General features: G+C 39.8%; 1 protein-coding gene across 12 annotated transcripts in view; it reads left to right on the plus strand.

The window, feature by feature from the left end:
- Window positions 1-24,649, plus strand: part of DIP2 (disco-interacting protein 2) — a 513,412-nt gene that overhangs the window by 404,695 nt on the left and 84,068 nt on the right. For 6 of the 12 annotated variants that reach the window (XM_083135758.1, XM_083135753.1, XM_083135755.1 and 3 more), the window contains exon 3: window positions 15,101-15,190. The exons of 3 other annotated variants lie outside the window; for them this stretch is intronic. In XM_083135758.1, the coding sequence (XP_082991884.1) occupies window positions 15,101-15,190 (90 nt within the window). Of the gene's footprint in view, window positions 1-13,726; window positions 13,805-15,100; window positions 15,191-24,649 lie in introns of all 12 variants that reach the window. 3 more of the 12 variants (XM_083135760.1, XM_083135751.1, XM_083135759.1) reach the window with 1 other exon arrangement.

A 24,649-nucleotide genomic window follows, 5' to 3' on the forward strand; every position in this document is an offset into this window, starting at 1 on the left:
AACCGACTCAAAAACTGCTTTTGTATTAGTATTCTGAATTTTGTGCGTGTAGCATCCTCATGACATGTTGCCTGACCGAAAAAGGGTTGCGCGCACGCCTAAATGCTGGAGGTCAGTGGAAATCCTCGAGTGATTTACGCTTTTATATTTAGCATCTCGGGGAAGACCTGTTATGCCAAGAAAATAAATTAGCCAGAGACACAAGCCTTGTCGGGCTGCTGAATTAAGTATCTTCGTCAATTTGCGAGTTACTCGTGTATCGCTACTAGGTGCATTCTATTCCGTGCACGGGGGTTATGTGTTACGGCGAGATTGCATAGGTTTTAATGAATGATGCGTCAAGAGGAAGGGAAAGCCATTGTGTCTCCAGTCCTCCAGTCAAGGGTCATTCTGTTCCCTCTCTTGTTTATTTTTGGATGCTGGTTTTGCCATTCCTTCAGACCAGGCTCCTATCTAGAAATTTATTTCGGGGGGGTGCGTGCGAACCAAGCGTGTCAATAATAATAATAATGATAATAATATAAATGTTTAAAATAAAATTAGGTTATAATTTTATTAAATATTAATTTAAAATGTAAATTTATTAATACTGCATTTTTATTATCACATGAATACGTAAAAAGATGGTATAAGAATATAGATATAACATCATATATTTATTATCTAACTTGCGTGTACTTAAGATCGCCAAATGTTGTATAAGAAACGAGGTAAATTAATGTAAAAAATAGATGAAGAATTGACTATTTATCGAATAATAAAAAAAGTATGTTAGATCCAGTTGACGAAAAGTAAAGTTCCTGATTAATATTTGATGTATATTATCATTAGAAGTAGTGTGCCTAAATTTTCTTTGGTACTGTTTTTCAAAGCAGTGTGGTCCAAATAGTAATAATAAATAAATATAATACGAAATAAATTACCATCGATTATAGTGCAATAGAGTACAGTATTTTTTTAAAAAAGTACATTTTCATTATTTTGTGTTAGTACTCGGTAAGTCTTTTGGGGGGAGGTGGGGGGAGGGGGTCCAGACCCCCTTGACCCCTCCACTCTAAATACGTCCTTCCTTCAGACTGACTACCTTGGAAACCAAGGATCCTGGTTCGATTTCAGGTGAGGTTCTGTTCCAGTGGAACACATCTCCCTTTCTAGGAATGGTATTGAGAGGAAGCTTAGGAGAGTCGTCTCGATTTATGAACACCCGTCTAGGTGGCATGACGTCATTTCCGGGAGATTTCACTTCGGGGTAGAACTTTTAGAAGAGTGCCTTACGTGTTTCTCCACGAAAAAATCCTGCTAATATACGGGGGCGTTTATACGTATATCGAAATGAGAAAAAGAACCTCCGTGGCGCAGTGGTTAGCGCATTTCTCTAGGACGCCAGGGAATCGAGTTCGAATCCCGGTCTGTGCATGTTCTTTGTGAATGTTCCTTTATCAATTTCATCAAATCATCACTCATTCTCATCTTCACAATTAGCCAAAAGTGGCAGAGAAGCTAAGTAAGGTAAACCAAATGAAAGAATTAGAACGGCATTGCAATTTGACACGACACCGAGCACGAGAGAGAGATAGCATCACGCACGAGACGAAATGAGAGTGCAATTTCTACTTCACAGCTTGTTTTAATATGTACAGGTAGCCCGAAAAAGGTGATCGAAAAACACACTTATACTGCGTCACTTTTATTTTGGAGCACCCTGTACTTTTTACATCCTTATACCTTGTTCGAGATGAGAACGATCCTATCACGTCGGTCTCCGTGGTTGAGTAGTCAGGGTAAAGCGCTACGAAGTCAGAGAACTCCAAGTTCGAATCCTGGTTAAGGCATTGTGTTCATCTTTCATCCTCATCGGGTCTTCCCGATGGCGCAGTGGTAGCGTCGTTGCCTTGCAATCAAGGGTTCCCAGGTTCGATACCCGGTGGAGGCACATAGTGGTTCGAATTCCACTTTAAACTGTAAGTCCAGTCCAGAGCCGGCGCTGGTAATTTTGCCGCCCTGGCAGAAAGCGGCGGAACCGCTCCCTTTCGAATCCAGACACCCCCCCCCCCCGGTCATTACGCAGCAACGGGAAAATTGAAAATTAATATATTCCTAAGTAAAACATCAAACTATAAAATAAATAATGATACTTGTTACGTTATTTCAATACTATTAAGCACAAAAGAATATCTCGCTCGACCAAAGTTAAACCACAGACTTCTTTGTCTGTGGTTAAACTTTTAGAAATGCGACACTAATTTTATATTATTATATTTTATGAAAACTCTCTCTCTCTCTCTCTTAAATGTATCTTAAATGTAAGAAATATTAGGAAAGAAATGAAGGTTTGACTTCATGTGTTTGCCGTTGTAGGTGATATATGATTGGATTTTTAAAATAATTACATGTAATATTACCCGATATCCAGTGGGTGATCTAAGGTTTGAATTGTTTCCTGCGTTGTCCCCACATAAAACGGCTCTTGGGTTCACCCAGCCTCAAATTAATGGCTGTGGGAAACCCTGGGAGATAAAGGCAGCCGGAGAGTGGTGCTGATCACATTACCTCCAAAATGGCCGAGATCGAGAATGTGTGTTTCCCTACCCCCATATCCCCTAGATGGGCCTTCATGACATGGTGCTATATGCACAGGAAACTTTACCTTTACATGTAATATTCTTTTTCGTACAATGCTATCTTGCATAAAATGGAAACAAGCGTGTTTCAGACATGATTGACCGAAGATATACTATTTTTATTAGCCTAAAAAAAAAAAACCCTTCGTTCGCCACTTGACCGACAAAGTTAATAAATTCGAAGTTCTACACTCACATTAGGTGCAAAATCATGACCCTTTATCAGTTTAAGGTCTCCTTTGGTGTAATTGTTTTATTAGCCGAAAACACTTTTAGTTCATCTTTTAATTCAGTAGCTTTCATGTGTTAACATTCCGGCAAGTTTTCAGCACTTTTCAGATAAAAGGTCAGATGGTATTTCTTTATGCTTACTAATATCATAAAATAAATCGAAAAATTCACTATGATGTTTAAGCTGCTCAAATATTTCTCTTAGAGCTAAAATAATCGTCTAGGACCTGGTAATAAAAATCAACTTTGTATCGTTTTTGTGCATCTTCAACAGTTTCATCATACTGAAACTGCTGCTTCTTTCGATTTCGGCCCTGTACAGCGTTGCCTATCTTTGGATCATCTATATCTATATTCGATGCCAATTCTTTCTCATCAACCGGGACTCACAGGTCGCCGCCCCCGGCGCCAGGCTGCCAAGTGGCGCCTAAGAAACTTTGAAATTTTTCATCATTCCCGCTTTTTTCAAAGCGCCGATATGTTTGCAAGAAATCATCTGACAGCATCTAACACATCGTAGATTAATGTTTTGAAGACATTTGCTCATTACATTACGTGGAGTAAAAAGTCATACCAGATAAATAGTGAGCAAAGGAATGTAAAGCCACGAAACTGGTATGCAATACACTGAGCCTCATGTGCGACCATTTGGACAGTTTTATTGTCGCCAATTATTTGAAGGAGCGCATCATAGACCTCTCCCACTTGATATCTCAACGGAGTTAAGGCATCGAATCTGCTTTCCCAATTTGTGGCACTCGGTGGTTTTAAAGTGAGACTACTAATATGTTCCTCCAAAACGATGGGTTGGCATATATTAACTTACAAGTTATATAGGGTAACTTCGGTGAATAACGCCAGGCGGGAAACAACGCCATTTCAAAGTTTCAACTCTGAAAGCATGGACGCATGTAAAGTTAAGGGGTGACTCGCCGTTTTGCGATAAACAATGGTGCCTGGTAGCATTGCTGATAAGAACGGTTGCCATTGTCGAGCCTTCATTTAAGAGAAACACTTTGAACAGTGTAGACGTTTGAGTTGCGTTTCGAGGAAAAAGGGTCCACATTTTCATCGCGCCGACAAAGATGAGTGTTTTTCTATTGTAGGATTAGATTTTAAATGTTAACAATGTTGTACGTACACAATACGTTTATTACGTAAGAGAATGATGTGTGTACGGTTTTCATGGTCGGTGTCGTAAGTTTAGAACAGTTAGTTAAACTGCAATCTGTTGTTTCGGGAAATAACGCCATCATCGTGTCGGGGAATAACGCCACTCAATTTAAACTCAAATTTAAGGAAATGTTGATTTCGAAAATAGGTTTATTCTTGCTCAGTTACCTTCGAGGCGTACAGATATTTATTCTCGGTTAATTTCCTCTTTCAGATGGCGAGAAAATGTAGAAATATACAGGCCAAATGGTCAGTAGATGACTTTAGGCAAGCTATGGCAGCCGTCAAACAAGGAATGAAGATAGCATGTGCTGCACGTTTGTTCCAAATTCCTCGCAGAACTTTGAGGGACTGGGTATCGCGAAAAGACAAAAAAAGACATGCATTTTCTAATAACTTACTACAGTAATTATTTTTCCTAGTAAGTTTAGTAAAGAAAATGTGAATGTTTTATTTGTAATTAAGATAATGTGAATGTTATACTTGTAATTAAGAACATGGCGTTATTACCCGACAGGTCTGGAAATAACGCCATTTTGCATTAACAGAGAATTTCGTATTTTATTGCTTTCATTATAACAGTGCAATCAATATTTTATTATTACACAATAGAGGAAAGTTCATTCTCCTAAACATGTAAGTTTCATGTTCCTAACAATAAAAATGTATGAGTTATAGAACAAAATGACCAATTGGTGGCGTTATTCACCGAAGTTACCCTAATATAATATAATATTATAACTTTCAAGTTTTCAATTGGCTAATTTTTTTAATTTTTTTCCGCTCTGGGCAGTGGTACGGTTCGCCCCCCCCCCCCCCCCTTCCGCCGGCCCCGGTCCAGTCCCAATTTGCCTTACTGTGCATAAAGTGGACTTAATCAATCAATCAATTTCATCCTCATCGTCGTTAAATAGCAGAGGCTGAAACAAAGAAAAACCTTGCTCATACGGGACCAGAATCAAGCTTAGCTGAAATAGAATCTAGTTGTGCTGTGATAAATTCTCTTAACCCATCTCCAAGCAAGACAGGCCATGCTAGAAGTAATGCTTTTGAACGAGAGATACTGCAGCCAGGAGAAAGGGGTGCCTTAATAGTTCTCGGTACCGAGACGGGGTCGGTGTCCTTCCTCTCGCGGGCCCCACCCAACCACATGCGTGTGCCGGCCGGCCATATATCGACTAAAGTGCACGGAATCCGTAACGGCAGTGCGGCTGTCATTTCGTGTTGAGTAAACATTAACATACTTTGCAAATTAGGAAGTTTTCCTAGCACAGAGCGAGGAACGTGCAGCTCATAGAAAGTGCCGATTTGCTCTTCACCATTCGGACGTTGAAGTATGCGCTCTCATTCATGGAGTCGAACATTTATCATTTTCAAGATGCTCTCCCCCACGTAGGCACTTTGAATAGAAAAAGCACTGTACTCATTTCAACTATTGTGATGCATTACCTGCTGGTTACTAGAGCTCGTGAAACATGGTCACCTAACTTTTTCGGACACGGTACGTCAATGTTGCCACGTGAAGGCAGAATTTTAGGTGAAGAGGGAAAACAGAAATTTAATAATAATAATAATAATAAATTTTCTTTATTCAGCGGGCGAGGTTCAGCCAAGGGCTGCTCTGCCACCTAACCCTTTCATGAAGAATATAGAAATTGCAGCGAAGTTCAGTAATAGTAATAATTTCACACTACAGTAAATAATAATAATGATTGTTGTGATAAGTTTTGTGATCGTTATTTTAATTTTACTTACATAATGAAAAAAATGAATAAGAAAGGGGAATTTTATGAAAGGGAAGTTGTACTACGTTTGAGGAAACACTGTGCTACTTCCGTACACATTTCCAGGGTACGGATTATTTACGATACCATTCAAGCATTTGCAAAGAAATACAGGTGGCGTAGCGGTTACGTCGATACCCAGTGGAGGAGGCACATAGTGGTTCGGATACCACTTGAAAGTATAGTCCCAATCCCAACCTTTCTGTACATGAAGTGAACTTAATAACAAACTCAGCAAGCAAGGCAATATATAAATCACAATTCATGTGAAGGGCATGGTGAAAATATACATTCCTCTCCTATATAAGATCATAAACCTGCAGAGATACATGTATAATCTGATAAAAATGACAAACTTACAAATAAATTTCTCCTTACCAGTTTTTCGCAAGACGTTTCTCAACAATGCATCTACCGTAAGCCCATCATTTTTCTCAACATTTCTGCTACGGTCGAATTCTACCGAGTAAAGTTAAGAAATCTTGTAGCATTTTGATGCCATAGGATTTCTGTGGAATTTTTCACTGATAGAATCGATCATAATTTCCTTAGCATTCCTTAGGAATGACGTTTCCCATAAAAAGGTGTTAGGTACAAATCAATGGCGCTGCTTAAATACTTTATAGCGCATACGATACGCGTATGGAAAAGAGTAGTTGTTTTAATTGTAAACACCGGGAACAGGCCCCCTGGACAGAACTAGCTCAATATATAGGTGAGATTGATTTTTGTTTAAAATTACAAAAAAAATTGTAGAATTGCATTTTGTTTGTGATATCGCGTCAATTAAATACAGGCTCGTAGCCAGGGGGCGCCCCCCTGGAACTACCGTCAGCCTCCTCCCTTGACATAAGGTAAAACTATTTTGTGCAATTTGGTTGCAGTGAAAAGTGAAAATGTAGACAGCATCAGGGTGCATGAACAGCAGCTATTGCATTCCTTCATCTTATTTATGAGAAGTCTTAAGTAGCGGCAAGTATTCAGGAGATTCTCCTCTCTAGAGATCAGAAAGTTTCTATCTGTACCTTCGTTGCTCCTGTTGCAATCTCCCATTTATACATAAATCTGTGACTCTGATGTCATTATGCAAATTCCCTCCGCATCTGCGTCAAAGGTTAACAGCTCCCAAGTTTTGGGAACGAAGGGGAGTTTTATTGTTTCGGTCGGGGAGTGGAATGTACGATAGGCACTATGATTGGATATTGTCCATCTTTTCTTGTGTAATATAAATACCTGTATCATCAAACGTAGTATGGAGTGTATAGTAAGGGATGATTTCAGTAGCAGCCAATGAACACTTCAAGTGATATTTTAAAAGATATAGAAAAATGTTGTATTTGTGTGATATTTGTAAACTTTACGTAACTAAATGACCCCCTCCCCACCACACACATAATTTACCTTCATTTAACACTGTTACACTTTTGAAAAATTGACTTGATTTACAAAGCCTGATTAAATAACCATTTCCTCTTTTAAATTACACATCATTCTCATTAAATTTATTAATTTATTGAAAGAAAACTATGTAACTCGTATGCCCTTCGTGCTGTATATATTATTTAACGTTCTCTGCACGCGTCGCATCCTAATCGCAAATGCTAACCGGAATATTACGTTAACTGCTTCCGTGTAATGAATTTTTCTGCTGTAAAAAGTGCTATAAAATTTTTGTAAGCATTTGTGCTAGCAAAAATAAAGGAAAAACTTTCGTCTAAAACGAACCTTAGTTTGCCTTATATTTCAGTTCCATTATTATGTGTGAACTAGAAGTTTAGAGCCGTAAAATATATCTAAATGTGATTTCTGGTCATGCCAAACTCAATAATTGAAGTATTTTAAAGAACTCTCCATTCAGTACATGAAAAACTAATAATGACAGGAGGGCATCTTGCAAATTTCACTTTCGCATGCACTTTCTCCATATTGGCTGAGTCAGCCAGTCGTTACGGGAGAAGCAAGTTCAGCACCACACCCTGGTCTTTTCTCCTCCTTGCAGAAGATTTTGGGTTCAAGGCCATCCTCTCGAGGGAGGAGCCATCACGTGCAGGTGTGTTCCTCGCATCAGTTCGATGCCCATTCAAATCGGCAATGCCATCATCACTAAATATAAACAGCGCCCGCTAGGTTCGGCCAAGAGCAGAACGCCCCCCTGCGGACTGACCTTTCATCCTTGAGTCCTCGGGTAACCAGGTTGTCTCAGGAATCGCTAAGGACCTTGAAAAAATATTAGAGCTGGGAGTTATTGCAGATTTTGCTTGATATCTCGCTTGTTAGTGGCTAGTTTTGAAGATATCGATAGCTGAACACTGTTGCATTTATAGTTTTTCATAATTGATATGCATGTTTCATATTGTGCATATTTTTCTAAGTCTACTCGTGCGAGTTGCAACATGCCATGAAAGCATATTGGGAAGGAATCATTCTCGGTCTTGACAATGTGTGAAGTTGATGTGATCATCACCACTCTCCGGCTTCCTTTAATCCATTTACGAGGAGCTGGGTGTATCCCAGAGCCGCTGAAATCACCCACCCAGGCAATCGAACCCGGTTCTCTTGCGTGGCAGTAAGATACCCTACCGCATGGATCAGCGCGAGTCTTATATGTAAATATGGTAGAATAAATGTATAAGAAAAAGAGGAAATCATAGATACTAAGGGGAGGGGTTGCGTAATAGACATGGGCACAGTGGAGTGCTGCTATGTTTTTTCTCAAGTCATTGGCACCACCATTGGGTAATTAGTCATTGCTAAAGGAGACCTAAAAAATTAGTCTTTTCCACGTGACAAACTGTCTAATGTCGTCCCCTTGTAATAAAGGGGTCTACAGATTCGCTACCCAGTTATTTTTCACACGCGATCAGTATCTCCAAACAATAAACCTAGATTATAGGTAGGCAACGCCGTAAGGCTTCAATTTCGGTGATTGACTTGAACTTGTACAGTCACCAGCAATATAAGTGGGACATCTATATCCCGAAATATTCTTTCCTGCAATGCGTTGTGTGTGTTGCATAACACTACGGCGATGGCAGAACTTACTTCGGAAAGGCTACCATTCTAGCTTGCTCGTCGTCGGTAGATTTAGGTAACTCGTACAAGGAACACGAGAATTTCAGTAACTTTTATAGCAGATGAAGGTACCGTTCAAGATTTGTTTCCACTATAAGTAATAAAGTGTGACATCCGTGACAAACTGGATGATTCGTCAAAACTATTATGGAACTATTTTCCCAACTAATATCAAACTATTAGTCGATTACTTTTTGGATTAATATCCGTCAAGTTGTAGACTACTAATTTTGATTAGTTTTTTTTTCTGTTTTCACGTGTACACTCCGCATGTTGATCTAACAAAATACTATATATACTTGAATCTAATGAGTACTCCAATTTTTAAAACCTTAAATCAAAGAATATTTGCTGGCGAATGTAACGCGCAATTTTAAATAAAGTAAATTTATATTTCAATAATTTATCAATGGGTTTATATTATGAATTTGATTATTTTACAGAATAACTCTACACAACAATGTATTTATGTTATAAATTATTTTTTTTACAGAATAATATCATTTTATACAACAAGGGGGTTCATGTTACGAATTTGTTAAGGAAATTATGTTACAAATAAAACTTACACGTCAATTATAGTGTTTCGAATTCAGTGATTTTTTAAAACTAATATGCTTCATCGATTCTAATGCACACCTAAGGTATGGAGACAAAATTTAATGAAAAATAAAGATTCACATTACAATACATGACGTGTTTTTTTTACATATACAACGTACCATGCTATTTTGTGATGGTGCCTATAACAAATGCCAAGGTTGGTCATGTGTTGGCTTTTATTTATTACTATGTTACATGACATATTTTTGCTCTTGCCTATTGATGACTATCGTGTTTCCTTCCACCAGAGGCGAGACATTTTGGCCTCCTTCCCTTATTGTCTCCGTTCCAAATTGCAAATAATCCTCGCCAGGGCCTGGCCGGTGCGTTGACCTGATCAGCAGGTGGTTTTCTCAGTTAATTTTAGGCCACCATTAAAATATTTTTGGTGAAGGTCCCCCTTGGTTTTTGACCAAGGACAATCCTACAACGCTCGGCCGGCAATGACCTTCCACAAATAGAAAGTTTCGGACGCACGTGTAGCAAATCTTAGCAGCTTTGTTATTTAGAATAGGCCACATGCGTGGCAGAGATATTGATGAAAAGGACAACAACAAAAGAGTGGGTTGACTAAGAACTTTCACTGAGTGTATGTGCTTCTGAGAAAGAATTTTTATATACTTGTATATATGATTGCTGGAAAGGCCATTAGATCTAACTGAACTGAACGGGTAATAATTTCCAGCATTCTCTCTACAATTATGTACTGTAGGCATGGAATATATTTTCGTTGTTATTTCTTATTACGCTGCCATACTTCATTTTACGCACTGAAAGGCTAATTGGGACTGGATCTAAAGTTTAAAGTGCGATCCGAACCACTACGCACTTCCACTGACACCCCTTGATTACAATGAGACAATTACCAGCGTCATCGGGGAGGCACGTTTATTATTGCATTCTGGGGTATACGGGATGCCTTTCCCGTAAGCAACCAAATCTTCACCTCTCTTGGAATACATTCTTGAAGACTAACGAGGCTCTGGCGTCTGGACTCAAGAGTCTGTGGAGCTTGTGTTGTGACCTGTCTTATGCGTTTGTGATTGTCCTTTCATCTCATATCATCTCATCCATTCATTTTCATCGTTGCGATTGGTCAAATGTGCCAGATAAACTATGCAAAATATCAAATTCAAAATGTGTTATTTTGTTTTGTAAACTTACTTATTTTGTACAGATTGTTAAATGACATTTCTTTTGCTGACCGAATGTAATGTTGAGCTTCTTGTGAACATGTATGAAATTGATTGTGGTTCAGGTAAATATGTTCTTTTTTTCATGTACACTCACCGGTAAAAAAAAATAGGCCACTTACTTTCTGAAATACAGGCTTCACTGCAATGCATTATGTTTTTTCCAAATTGTGAAGATGACCGAACTTGCTACTGATATTCGCTCATCGCCATGTAGTTATATAATACAAACGTACATAACGCATTACAGCGAAGCAAGTATTTCAGGGTGTAATTCTTATTTTTATTGCTGTTGACTGTACTTGCATGTGTGTATAATTGTATGATGTTTGGCAAGGCTGTCGTTATCAGTTTATCAGTTATACCCAGAGTAGCGACGTGAAAATCAAAGGAAAATAGAAGTTAAATGGATTAGCTCGTATGTTGTCTTTTTTTTTTTTCAAGAAAATGACAGAAAAATTAATATGCCTGAAACAGTACAGATCATTGGCTGCTTATAATGGTTATGGGGATATCTCTCTCCTATCACCAGAGATTTTTTGGAGTCACAAAATCCCTGTGAGAGTATGTGAACAAGCAGTGGTGTGCCCAGGGTTTTCGAAAGGAAGGGGTTACGTATGTATATTTTTTCTTGGTAGTCAGCCCTCATTTTGTCATATTTTTCTACCTTTGACGATATTTTTTTGGGGAATACTGGGCGAAAGGGGGATTATAACCTCATCTCCCCCTTGCGCACGCCACTGTGAATAAGTGTGAATAAACACAATGAACCCAAGATGTTTCAATTGGCAATAATATGTTTACTCAAGAAATACATGTACGAATGGTACACTTGCACACATGAAAATGTAGCGAAGAGAAGTTCAGACATGATAATTTCAAGAAAACCAAAATTAACAAGTTCAACTTTGTTGATAGGTGTGCCATAAGTGCACCAAGCTTGATTTTATGCATTTCTTGTTCTGTTGTGTAGGATGACAGCTAAACGTTAATTCACCACCGAATTTAATGAAAGGATAGAAAATGTATGCATCAATACAAGTTTACACACATGTATTATATAAGTAACCTGTATACTTTTGTTTTTATAGAAGTAGTTACATAGAGGATAATATTAGTTATTATTGAACGAATTTTGTAGATCGAATTTATCTGTGTCTATTTCCATAATTTTTCACACATAATAAACATTTCAACTTCCTTATTCTAGGTGTCAGTACATTTCTGGGGATATTTATATCACTGTTATACTAACATTTGGGCATTGTTTCACGTGTGTTTGCATTGAAGGTGTAACTAATATTTTGTGCAATAGTGAAAAGTCATGTTTTAACTGTATTTTCTTTCTAATTACATAGTTGTAACTAACAATAGTTTCTGTTTTTTATGCACCGTCTTTAAGGTGGAAAGTGACAGACCAACGTCATGGAAGGTAGTTCTTATTTTTTTCGAAAGGCCAGGAGAAAATATTAATTGTTGTTTCTCGATAGCCTTAAGCATTTTACACCAGTCCCTTTCATAACAAATTTCTAAGGATTTGGCTCATTGTAAACTATTGTTTGGGCACCCAAAAGTTATAGAAAAATTTACATTTACATTTTCGTAATGGGTATTTTTCCATGTAGAATTGGTGAAATTTTTAAGTGAAGAACGTTACACTTTTTTCAGAACATGGCAATGATTAAGCAAGAGGGGAAAAATAAAATCCTTTGTAAGAAAGATGTCTCAGAAATAAAAGAAAATTGTGGATGTTTGTTGCAGATACTATTCGGTCAACACCCCCTCCCCCACCTTCAGTCTCACGTTAAATATTAATTAATTTTAATTTCTGAAATGCCAACTTTAAGAAAAGACTCGTTTTTGCGTGCAATTTTTTATCAATCAGTTTCATACTTCAAATGCATAGTTGATTTATTTTGAACAGAACACACTATCTCGTTTCAGATTTCATTGCAGTTCTATAATAATAGCTTTATTTTGTTAATTGGAACTTCCACTGCACATTTGTTTTTCCGAACTATTCGTAGACAATTATACTTACCGATGTCATTGTTGAATCCAAGAACAAACAATCCTAACCCTAAGTATAGTTGGCTAATGCGCATAAGCTGGCTTGGTTTTGTTACGAAACCAATCAACTGCGCAGTAACGTATCTGCGCATGCGCGTTAATAACGGAAATCTGTACTTGAGAAGCTGACCCTGCGTCAGAGTCGCGTTAATACAGGGTGGGCGAGAAGTCACTGTACCCCTATTAACCCCCAAGGGAAAAGAAAACAATCGTAACTCTCGAAGAACTTTGCTAATATTGGTATTACACAATTACAGTTACATACATTCAGTACACATCAAATGGATCTACATGGGATCTATGATGGTCGAAACACAACCTGATGCACATTCATGTCCGAGCATTTGAGGGGTAATGATGGCAGCTCTGCGTAATTCTTCGTTATAATAGGAAGTGGAGTTTGCTCGTGCGCACATCCTGTCTTCATTTTGTTACGAAACTAGTCGATGAGTTTAAGGCTCGGCTGGACTTTTGGCTGACACCAGCGAAACCGTTTTCTAAATTTCCTCTCCTTTAATAATAAAAAAAATTATGGTATTCCAAAATCTGAAAAATTACATCTGCTTAGAATTCCTTGCAGACCATTCACGTGAATCTTCGATACGTTTAGATGTCTGCAATGGAAAATAGGCTTACGTAGCCACGAAACTACTGCTAATATCTAGACACTAGCGAAAGCGAAGTACACGAAGCTTCATGCGAATCCTCTAGATGCATTTTTTTTAGATTTTGAAATATCATAGTGGTTTTTCGAAAGGAAATTCGAAAACATCCTCTCTGGGGTGGGCCAAGAAGACAGGGCACTATTGCATAGGTGACTTATCGCCCATCCTGTATCAGTGTGTACCTCATTTACATGAAGCATTCAAGACGTTTGTCTGTCAACCCACTTGTTAACTGTCTTTTTGGGAAAATGTCTTTTTTTAAAATTGTCCACTTCTGCCCATTGTTACCATGGCTTGTTTCCACCCTCTCGCAGCCCCGCCTCCCGGAAGACAGGCAAGAGCCCGGAGGACGCAGCGAAGAGTCACTCACAACGAGAAGCGATACCACTCAGGTAGATAGAGTAGCTTTTCTTAACAAACCCACCAAGCATGTAGCTTGGCTTTCTTGCTTTCTTTTTCTACAACTCCGGAGCATGCGGGTTCCTTCCTGACCGCCCCGCGGTGACCGGTCTTTCTGTGGTAGTGGTTGCACGCTTTATCCTCCTCTTGTCCTGGTAGTAGTTGCACTTTTTTTTGTTGTTTTTTTATGGTGTTGCTTTGTGTGTATGTGTTCCTTCATTTTAACCTAGGCTCGACGTAAGGACCACACCTGCAGAGGTTGATATGTAAGTCAGCTCCGAAAGGAACATCTTGGTGAGATTGACCTCCTGCGCATGGTGTTCCCTATAAACGCAGTCCTGATTCAAGTTATGTGTGCATAATAAACAAAATTGTCCACGAGAGAAGTTTTCCTTGTATGTAATTCTAACTTGCGCCAACTTCTGATTTCAAAAATAAAAAGTATCAGAGATAACCAATGAAGTATCCCAAAAAGTCAAGATCCAAAGAAATACCTGGTCCAGCTGGTGGCTCTGAATTAGGTGAAGGGCTGTTGTAAGAAAATTGGGTATTGGAGAAGATTAGATCAATAGTCACACATACTTATTAGAAAATCTTTTTTTTTAATAAAAAAAAACACTAAAATTTAATGTGTTTTGTTACAAACTCCGTTTCCTAAAAAGTATGTGTAACTATTCATCTAATTTTCTCAATCCAATTTTCTTCCTACTAGCTTTTGACCTAATTCAGAGCCACCAGCTGTCGGTGACCTAGTCAGGAAGGCTGATATCTGTACGCCACGGCTGCGTCTGAGACTAGTGATGCCCACAACAATAACGAAATATGTTTGTCTTGGGAACATTTCACCGTCTGACGCGGCGTAGACACGAGAAATGTTTGCAGCCGAGCACAGCTTGAAAAAGCAGCCACGTGAATCAGCAATTCCTAATTATAAATCACCTTATCATTGTGGGTTACAGAGCATCACACATTTGTTGAATGCCAGCCACAGACGGAACATTTCGAAGGAATTTCTGCATGACGATGCTCCTGCTCACGACCGCGTTCATTGCCATCCACCGTACTTGCTTGATGTTGCTCTGCAGCACATGTCTCATTCCTCAGCAACTGTGCGGGCCGTTACAAAGATGTCAAGTACGAAGATATTCTTAGATGATTCCCCTTGCAGCGTGTGGTCCTTAGCTCGAGTCCTGGAGAAGGTAAGAAATATGGCGGAGTACGACCGGGTTGTGATTTCTGGTGACCCCGGTGCTTCTATTGTGTTTTCTTCTTTTCAACGCATCGTGTAGCCGCAGCTGAAGGTTCTGCGAGTCCAAGTACCCGGGCGAGGAGACGAGCTCACAGAAGACTCACTCGAAATGAGAGCCGATACCACTCAGGTGAGTTTCAAGATCCGTTGGTAAGTTACGTCAAAAGTGGTGAAGGAGCATTGGTTGAGGAACTCTGGTGTTAGAAGCACACTTTCTCGTCTTCTTGACGAACTTTTATCCGCATTACACTAGACAAATGATTAAACTCTTATCCGAATACGAGGCGTGTTTAATAAGTTCGAGAACTGGGTTTCAGGTGTGAAGTTGATCGGTGAGCATGCGTTATGTGAGCACTTGCACATGGTATTGGCGCGAGACAAGACTCGTTTTGTATACACAACCAGAGATGTTGAAACAACACAACGAACTATAGGAAGGTGTAGCATTGTACAGAAATTCTTAGCATTGTTTATTAATCGTTTTGAACCTGTGTTCGAAGTTAGCGACAGTAAATTTTACTTTGGCGACTAACCGAATCTATCACGTCGCCATTTTTGGCGACATCTTATGCTATCTTGAATGTTTTAATCAATGTGATCATATTATCATTCATCCTCATCTTTACGATTAGCCAAATGTTGTAAGAAACGAAGTGAAATGAACCAAATGAAATCAATGGATACGGAATCTTGGACTATTTGATATAGTCCAGATTATTGGACAATGTATAGTTTCCCTTACGTTCATTGGCTAATCAATTTTAAACTTCGTTAGCGTAATCTCGACTATGAGAATAAATGAATACTTGATTAAGTACACAAGCGAGCAACCACAAGCCCTTAGCGTGGATTCGTGTGCAAGACTTCGATTTCATTCCAAACATCAATTTTTATTCCTTAACACAGTGTAACATTGAAGTGCGACGGCAAGTTTTTAAACTTCAAACATTAAACTTTGAAAATAGAGGAATATTCAGATTTATTCATTTAGTCGTGTGGTCCTGAAAATTGTAGAACTTTGTTTCCCTAATACTTTAATTTTGATATTTGTCAGTGAGTCTGTTGAATCACATTTGGCCATTCATTTGTCAGCTTCGGCGTCTAAATGTCATGCATTACTCCCCAAATTTTCGTACAGGTTGCGAAAGCTATTTTGAACATCGGATCATAGGAGTAAATGGTAATCTCTATCGCTCTCCCAAACTTCTCAGACAGAGAGTAATAGTGTTCCTCCCCAAATATCATGGAGAGAACTCTACAAATGAACATTGGAAAACTTTCTCAGAAGCTTCTTGCAGAAAGACTCTCCATTTTCTTCAGAGAACACATTTTTCAACCAAGTTTAATTGTTCGCTTGCTTTTACATAGTTAATGTAGGAATATTTTTCAATTCACAGTAATATTTTCATAACATTGCACGGTCGTGCATTAAAAAGAAATCGTATGCTTTCAAATCAATAAGTGATTCTGGAACTGTTTTGAACGTTGATCACGGAAATGACATCCATGTTCACACATCTTTCGAAGAGTGTTATTTGTTGTACAAAAACTTGTTTCTTCTACACATTTTGGCAGAACCATCTAGCGGCCGGTGTAGGAAACATGAGTATAAAATATGTTTATTCTGAGTTTTTTTTCCTTCAGAATATTAGGTTACACAACAACATGAAGACTCGCTTCGAGTAATTATCTATCTACATGAGTTTCAATTTTCGACAAGCGACTTTCATACTACACTCGACGAAACTGGACAATCGGTATTTCAAATTCGAAATTTAACCGAACGTTTTGTTTCTCTTACATTTGTATGATTTTGTTTACGAGTACCATATTTCATCTGACCAAATTTTTTGGTATTCTTAAACAAAATGCTTTAGCAATTACAAGCAACATTTGGTTATCGGAGACAAAAAAGCATAACCAAACAGCTCAAGTAAACTTTTTTGGTAATTCCAAACAAACCAGTTTTTTCTGTGTAGTCCTCCAAGTCAATTGCTAATTGTTAAATTACATGAAACCTGGTTTTCCAGCATTTTATTTTAGTGCCTTTTTGGTTAGTTATTTTAAAGTATAACTCGTGTTTTTTTACAAGCAGCTGTTGTCTGGTAGAGTGTTTTATATTTATTATTCTGTTCAATGTCCGTGAATTTTATTAGGAAATTCAATCCAAAATGTATGAATTGTTTATAACCTATATTCAGGGCGCGCTCATTCTTCAACCTGAAAGGTCCTCTCCTTTCGAAAAAAAAAACGTCATGATCTTTCAAATTCTGGAAAATTACTTGTGTAGAATTCCTTGCAGGGCATTAAAGTGAATCTTTGGTCAGATTGCATTAGCTGTTGTCTGTATATTTGTGATGATAAATTTCGTGCCACCGTAAGCTTATTTTCTACCACAGATATCCTGAGAACATAGAAAGAAAACCACACGAATATTTACTTGAAGGAATTCCAAACAAATGTAATTTTTCAGAATTTGGAAGACCATTGCTGTTTTTCGAAAGGAGGACTGTACACGCCAACGCCCCCTTGCTGCGTCTGGTGGTATTGTCTCACTTCCCTTGTTCGAAGTAGTAGGGAAACCAGGTGAACAGTTACACAGATGACTTCCAGATGTGCCTAAGACCTTTTCGGCGCCAATGAGCTTTATTGTATACAAAGCTTCAATACATGAAGCCTCGTTGAAATAGATGTCGACAGGTAAGTCTCATGGAGGCAGAGAAACCTTTTACCTGGAAAAGATCAGAAATTCTGGGCTGGGCCGGGCCTCCAATGAAAGGAAACGGACAAACAGTTACAGAAATGACTTCCAGATGTGCGCATCGCTTGTTCAGGTACAACCCAGTTGGAGTTGGCTGAGACAACACCTGGGTCCAATAGCACTTTTGTGATTTGGATAGAATATGGTGTTTGGTGGGATGAAATGGTTACCATATGCGTCCTGTAAAGAGTTTCTAAAACCCATTGCTGCTGCGATGTAGCTAAATTTGCAGGGATGGAATTTCCACCCTCCTTTTCAAAAAGGATTAACTCCAGTAGACTCCACCCTCTTTTTTGCAAACTATATTGCTGGCAGTAAATCAGCTTCGACATTTTATCATGTTAATAACAATATCATCAATTAGAATTTTCAAATAGTGACGTTGAATGATTGATAATATTACTTACGAGTAAGTGTTCACAATCTCATAATTGTGAAAAGTATTTATTTCTTCATCAAAATACAAGACAAACGTGTCATATTATGATATTGAGGAATAAAGCCTCCCCGGTGAAGGCACAGTGGTTCTGATCCCACTTTAAACTGTAGGTCCAGTGCTGATTAGCCTTTCTGTACATAAAGTGGACTTAAAACAGCAATTCAAAATTCAAGATATTGGGAAATAACAACTATGTGATGGACCGTCAGATTATTTAGTAGAAGTTAGCATAAAAGTGTAGTACTGCCACACACAGGGAAGCTAAGAAATCAAGGGGAAGAAACGAATTATCAGCATTAACTTGTATAAATTGTTCTTTACAACGCCAGGGGTCCCGGGTTCGAATCCTGGCCTGGCCATGGGTGTTTGTAACTGTCCATTCATCAATTTAATCTTACATCACTCATCCCCATCTTCGCAAATTGGCCAAAAGTGGCACAAAGAACGAAATAAAATAAAGCAAATCAATCAATAAATGGTTCTTGTTGGAAACCTGATGGTAAAGAGACTCAAAGAGTAGATCGATCTTGCCCCAGAATAATGAGAAATGGAAAATATATGTTGCTGCAGGAATTAACCGAGAACCAAGGAACTATTCTCACAAGTCACGTGGTTTTGTTTACATCGACTTCGCTCTTAAAGTGAATAGGTTATGCGGCAATCCAAAGTTGGCCGGCGTCTTAGCAAATTTTTATTCGCTTTCCTTACATCACCGTACGCAGATCTGTATCAAAGTCAGGGAGTTTGGTTTCATTGGTTTCATCATCCTTGACTTGACCCTCACATTCATTTTTTCGATCTATCTGCTCCGGTCGGTTTCCTTGAAGATTGTCAACAGAGCATAAAGATTGTCGCCTGTGAAAGCCACAGGTGCGAGAAAACAGCCCAGAGTTTATCGGGTGTTTGCTGACTGAAGTCTCTCTGCGTGCCACGGTCGGTTTGGGGTCTGAAGGATGTCGAGTCGTGACTGGAAAGTGGATCTGACGGCCTGCTGGACCCCTCCCCCCCCCCCCCTCCTTTCTTTTTTTACTGTTTTAATGTAGCAAGTTCTTCCAGTTGCTCTGTTTCTCCTTGATCGCGCCAATAATATGGACTTGCATGCGCCAACCAGTATCAATTAACGGTAGTATATCCTCGCGTGGATTTCCTGAACGAGAAGCACTGGACATTTTGCGAACCGTTGGCATGTTCCTACCTGGGGCGAAGTTTTATATTTACATGACCTGGAGTATTAAGGAAATTCGCAACAGGAAAATTATGATTTGGAAAGTGGGCTCTCGAGAATATGGAACTTGTTAGAGGAAAATCGGACACCTGACGTGACGCAATGTAAGTCTACTGTTTCATTCCTCTTGTCACGGCTGATACACTTCAGTACTGAGTAAAAATTTCGAGTGAGAACATATTCCAGCTTTGTGGCTGAAAAATCCTGGGAATTGAATAGGAATAAAGCACTGAATCCTCTTCGCAGTGCATTGTACGGCCTTTCCGATGGTGTTTTGGAATCAAGGGTTCCCGGGTAATTTGGATCTCACTTTAAAGCTGTAGCCACAGTCTTGATTTGCCTGTCTTAAAAGACAACCACATTTCCACACTGCACACGCTGGTAACTGCAGTGGTTCAACCCAGCGAGGACCTGGCGCCTGAACTCGTCTGTAATAATCCTCGATGTGATTTTGTGTTGTGTCATCCATGTGTGTTTTGGATTGGCCCTTCATCCATCTCATCACCATTCATCCTCATCGTCGCGGTTAGTCAAAAGTGGAAGAAATGCGACGTTAGAGAACTTGCCAATCGATTTGCTCGTCTGAACATTAACATTAGCAATATACCTTTTACCTACAAGAGCACATTTTTTCAACATCTTTTTACTATAAGCCAACTAGAATTGAAAATTTTTAGTTCCAATGACAAAGGAGACGCGGTAGCTCAGTCGCTAGGGCGTCTGACTACCATGCGGGAGACCAGGGTTCGATCCCCGGCGGTGGTGCAAAGCACAGGGGAGCACTTTTTTTTTTTTTTTTTTTTTTTTTTTTATTACACTAGCCACATTTTGGGAGACCTGCCTTCCGTGTCCAATCTCAATTCTGTGTGATAGTATTTATTTATTTTACGTCGCTTTTCTGCTTGTCCAGGCCAATCGCGACGTTGAGAATGATGATTAAATTAAATTTATGAAGGAATACCCTTGTCTACGCCAGGACTCATGCGAGCAAATTGTGCTGAGTGTGTTATATCTGTACAATAGGACTGATTGATTTGGTTTATTTTACTTCGCTTTTCGGCTACTTCTGGCTAAACGAGAAAATGAGTGATGATATGATGAAATTGATGAAGGGACACCCACAAGAAACAACCATGCCCAGACCGGGATTGGTGGCATACAGCAGAAAGCACTCGAGCTGTTTTCATTTTAGAAAACAGGCTACAGGTCTTCTAAGTCCCACCTGCCTGTCCAGGACACTCAACATTGTTCCAACAGTTGTGTCGCTCTGGATGCAGCCTTCGTCAACTCCTATCTTGATAGTCAACAAGCGGCGTTCAAAATGACTGGTAATAATGTAGTTCAAAGGGTGGGGTGCCTTTTCACCGAACTTAATGAAGGTGTTGTTAACGGAGTCGATCCCGTCAAGTAACCCCTTCGGTTCCCGAGTGACTGTGCTAGTCTCAGTGGTGATACGGGAGATCCTTTTGTTTTGAAGAGCTTCATTAAAGCGCAATTAGTGAATGCTTCCACCTATCCCCGTCCCCTGTGTCCTCAGTTTCTGGACGAGCTCTTGGAACGAAGCTCCAGAACTTGTGATTGTAGTTCCCCCCCAAAGCTCGACCCAAGACTTGGCGATGTCCACACTTGCATACCAAATATGTGGCAAGATGGCTCCTTAGATATTAATGGCTATGCTGGAACCTCTTTACTTATTCACTTCTCAATGCCTCGAATCACAGGTTCCCTTGCTTGACTCGTAGTTTGCCTACCGGTAATTGAAATGCCCCTGCTAACTTTTATCTCAACCCTTCCTACCGCATTTATATACGAGGGGCTAACAGCAAATTCTGGATTACATTACGTGCTTGGACACTGCGAACAGTGACGGCGCCACTGGCTGTCTGTCAAAGATTTGGGTAGGTCACATCAAAGTAGGTGTGTTTCGATAGTTACATTGTTAGCATGTGGTCCAAAAAAGGCTTTATTAACAAACAATAAAGTTTTGAGTTCGAATACATTTAACAAAATAAAACGATCAAAAAATTATAACGTAAACAACTGTGTAATGCATTAATTGGAAATATTGAACAATATTAGTATACTAGAGACCTCCATGATCCAGGGTGTAGTAGAGTGCGCTCGGATTCGAATCATCCAATGTTTCCCATCATTATATTTCCACATTTCATTTTATTTTTATCATGAAATTTGTCTTCATTTTGACAGAGGTGGACGGACCCCTGATGCCGAAGCATATTTTTCGAGTAGTATTCGAGTGGCATTGTGCAGTCAACGGTTTGCAGGCAATAGAAATGCCACAACCTTTATTATTTTTGTTTCTTATTTTCTGTTTTGGTTACTGTCCTCACCTTTCCGCAAACACAATGACACGTCCAATGCTAAGACAGGATTCGAACTTAGGATCCGGCTTCGTAGCGCCCTACACTAACAACTCCACCGAAGTCTGATGCCTTCTAACGTTGCCGCTGGTGAAAGCACTTTGCACACAGAAGTCCGGATCCCACTTTAGACTCTCCAGTCCCGATTAGCCTGTCAGAGCATAAAGTGGACTTAAAACAGGCTTCATTTCCTCCCTCTTGATGTCCCTGCTGGCGATTATGTGATCATTGGCCACGAGCGGAGGCCATTATAATGGTCCGTTAGCAGTGGAATCACTTCACTTCAATTGGTCTTGTTATAGACTGGGCTGTTGAAAAGGGATTAATGAACAATAACGAGGCGTCAATAAATCGATCGCTGCCATTAACACTGCCTTCTCTTTCATGACCGGAGCTTTCTTAGGATGAGTATTCTTCACACAAGGTTCGTGCGTTGCGAACCCATCTTTGCTGGCAAAGCACCTATCTACAAGTCTTCAGCACTGTGATTGAGGTTTGACTAGGGTTACTACCAGAACATTGTGAGCGAGTTGACAGCTAGCCCTCTCTCTCTCTCTCTTCTCTCTCTCTCTCTCTTTCTCTCTCTCTCTCTCTCTCTCTCTCTCTCTCTCTCTCTCTCTCTCTCTCTCTCTCTCCTTTATATCTTTTCTCTGTTCTAATTCTCACCTTACTCTTTCAGTCACCTTTCCCCTGTATCTAAAACCCTATTATCTTTTAGCTTCTCTTCATGTTCCTTTCGTTCCATATTCTTTCAATCTTCTTCTTAAGATCATGCCTACATATAATTTTCATTGTGTAATAATAGTATTTCTGAATAAAATATTGTGCGAAATTTCATTCTGAAAATGATACACCGTGCACATAAATTACTGAGCAATTTTCAGTAATGAATCGTAAAGAAAGAACTTACTCAACAGTATGCTTTATGCAACCAATCAGGGAGGCTGAAACAATTATTTGGTGTTGTCGTTCCAGTAACTTTCGCTGACCTCCGTAGCGGAGTGGTTATCACCGCGTGCTACAATGCCATGAGTCCTGGGTTCGAATCCTGGCCTTGCCACATGTGTTCTTTGTGACTGCCCATTCATCAATGTCGTCATACCTTCGCGATTCCATCAATCAAATCCAGTGACTTTTTTGTTGTTTGTTCAACAGTGTCGTGCACTTTGATTGCCTAAAGGCAACTTTCGTGTGTGCAGGCTGTGAAATACTGGACATGCCAGGGAGAAGAGGAGGGGCTATATTTTGGTAGGCTAAATATACTTTCGAATAACACGTAGCCCTGTAACATTCGGGGGAAAGAATACAGAAGGTTGTTTCACGTTGATGGTAACAATTTCGATCACCAAGGAGCAGCACGTAGGCACAGCACAGAGCAGCCAGAGCCAGTAGGACGAAAGTATTGTGTGTTGACTTTCAAAGATGATGGTTGGTGTGTGAGTGAGTGTTTATATGGCACCAAAAATTCCAGTCTTTTGGGAGGGGTACATCTGTGCCCTTTCCGGCGTTGGTTATAGTTATGGCCAGATAATTAAACAGTGCCACATGAAAGCATTCCATGTGTCAAAGAAGAGCATCAATGCAGTATTCAATCGCCATAAAGCTTGCACCGTACCTGTTACTAGAACCAGTCAAAATGCGCCTCGGACATATCGGAAGCCCAAGCGTTCCTCCGATGTTGTGCGGAAAGTGAGATCCTTGGTGCGATGTGAAAACCCTGCAACGCAAAGAGTGATTGCACAGGCAGTGCAATGTTTCCCTGCAACTGTAAATCGCATCATAGCCCAAGATTTACAACTTGTGCGGAAGCACAAGGCTCAAGTTCATAAGTTGCGTGCCTCACATGTCCAGGAGAGGAAGACCAACAGTCGGAAGCTCTACGAACGCCATCTGGCAGGGGACTGCTTGAAGTATGTAGTGTCCCTGGATGAAGCATGACGGGATGTGGTAAAAAAGGGCCATCTACTATCGTCCACGTGATGCAAGAGGTCGATCTGAGTGGGTACGTGAATGTGCAGAAAGTTTTCAAGGTGCGTTCATGGTTGTTGGTGGTTACTGCCATAACGGCAAACTTCCACTGCGCAGAGTGGAAAAAAAGGCTAAAATAAATGCAGCCTATTACCAGACGAATATTTTGGAGCCACTTTACAGACATGATATTCCTTCTATCTATGGCAGCGACACATCTCGTGTTGTCATCCACCAGGACAAGGCTTCCAGTCATACGGCAAAGTCCACGCAGGCATACATGGATCGGATGGCACGTGAAACGGGCATTCATGCAATCCCCTTTACAGACATCCCTGTGAAATCCCCCGATGCCTCTTCCATGGATTTTTGTGGGTCTCCGTTGTTGAAACGAGCCTTGGGAAGCAGACGGCCCCGCACAATTGAGGGTCTTTGGAAAGCTTGTCAGGAGGAATATGATCGTTTGGACCAATGTTTTCTTCAACGCAGTCTCCTCCAATGGAAACTCGGCTGCAGGGCCATTGCTGCAAGACGGGGTTATCACATGGAGCACCACCGCTCGTGGCGTCACGGTTTTTCTTAAGGTGAGGTGGGTTCTAACTTTGTTACCATCGACATGAAACGACCTTCTGTGTTCCTCTAAATTGCTATTCCGTGGATATTCTCAGTAATTTAATGGTGCCATAGTTAAGCTTATTTTCTAGAAGAAGAGCTTAGACAATAGTACTTACTTACTTCTTCTTCCCCTTCGTGCTGTTAGGCGTCGGGGTCCTTCAGCCATCTACTAAAACTCTTCCTATCTTGTGCCATTCTCT

This window comes from Lepisma saccharinum, chromosome 14 (genome assembly GCF_977018435.1).
Source record: "Lepisma saccharinum chromosome 14, izLepSacc3.1, whole genome shotgun sequence".
Taxonomy (NCBI): Eukaryota; Metazoa; Arthropoda; class Insecta; order Zygentoma; family Lepismatidae; genus Lepisma; species Lepisma saccharinum.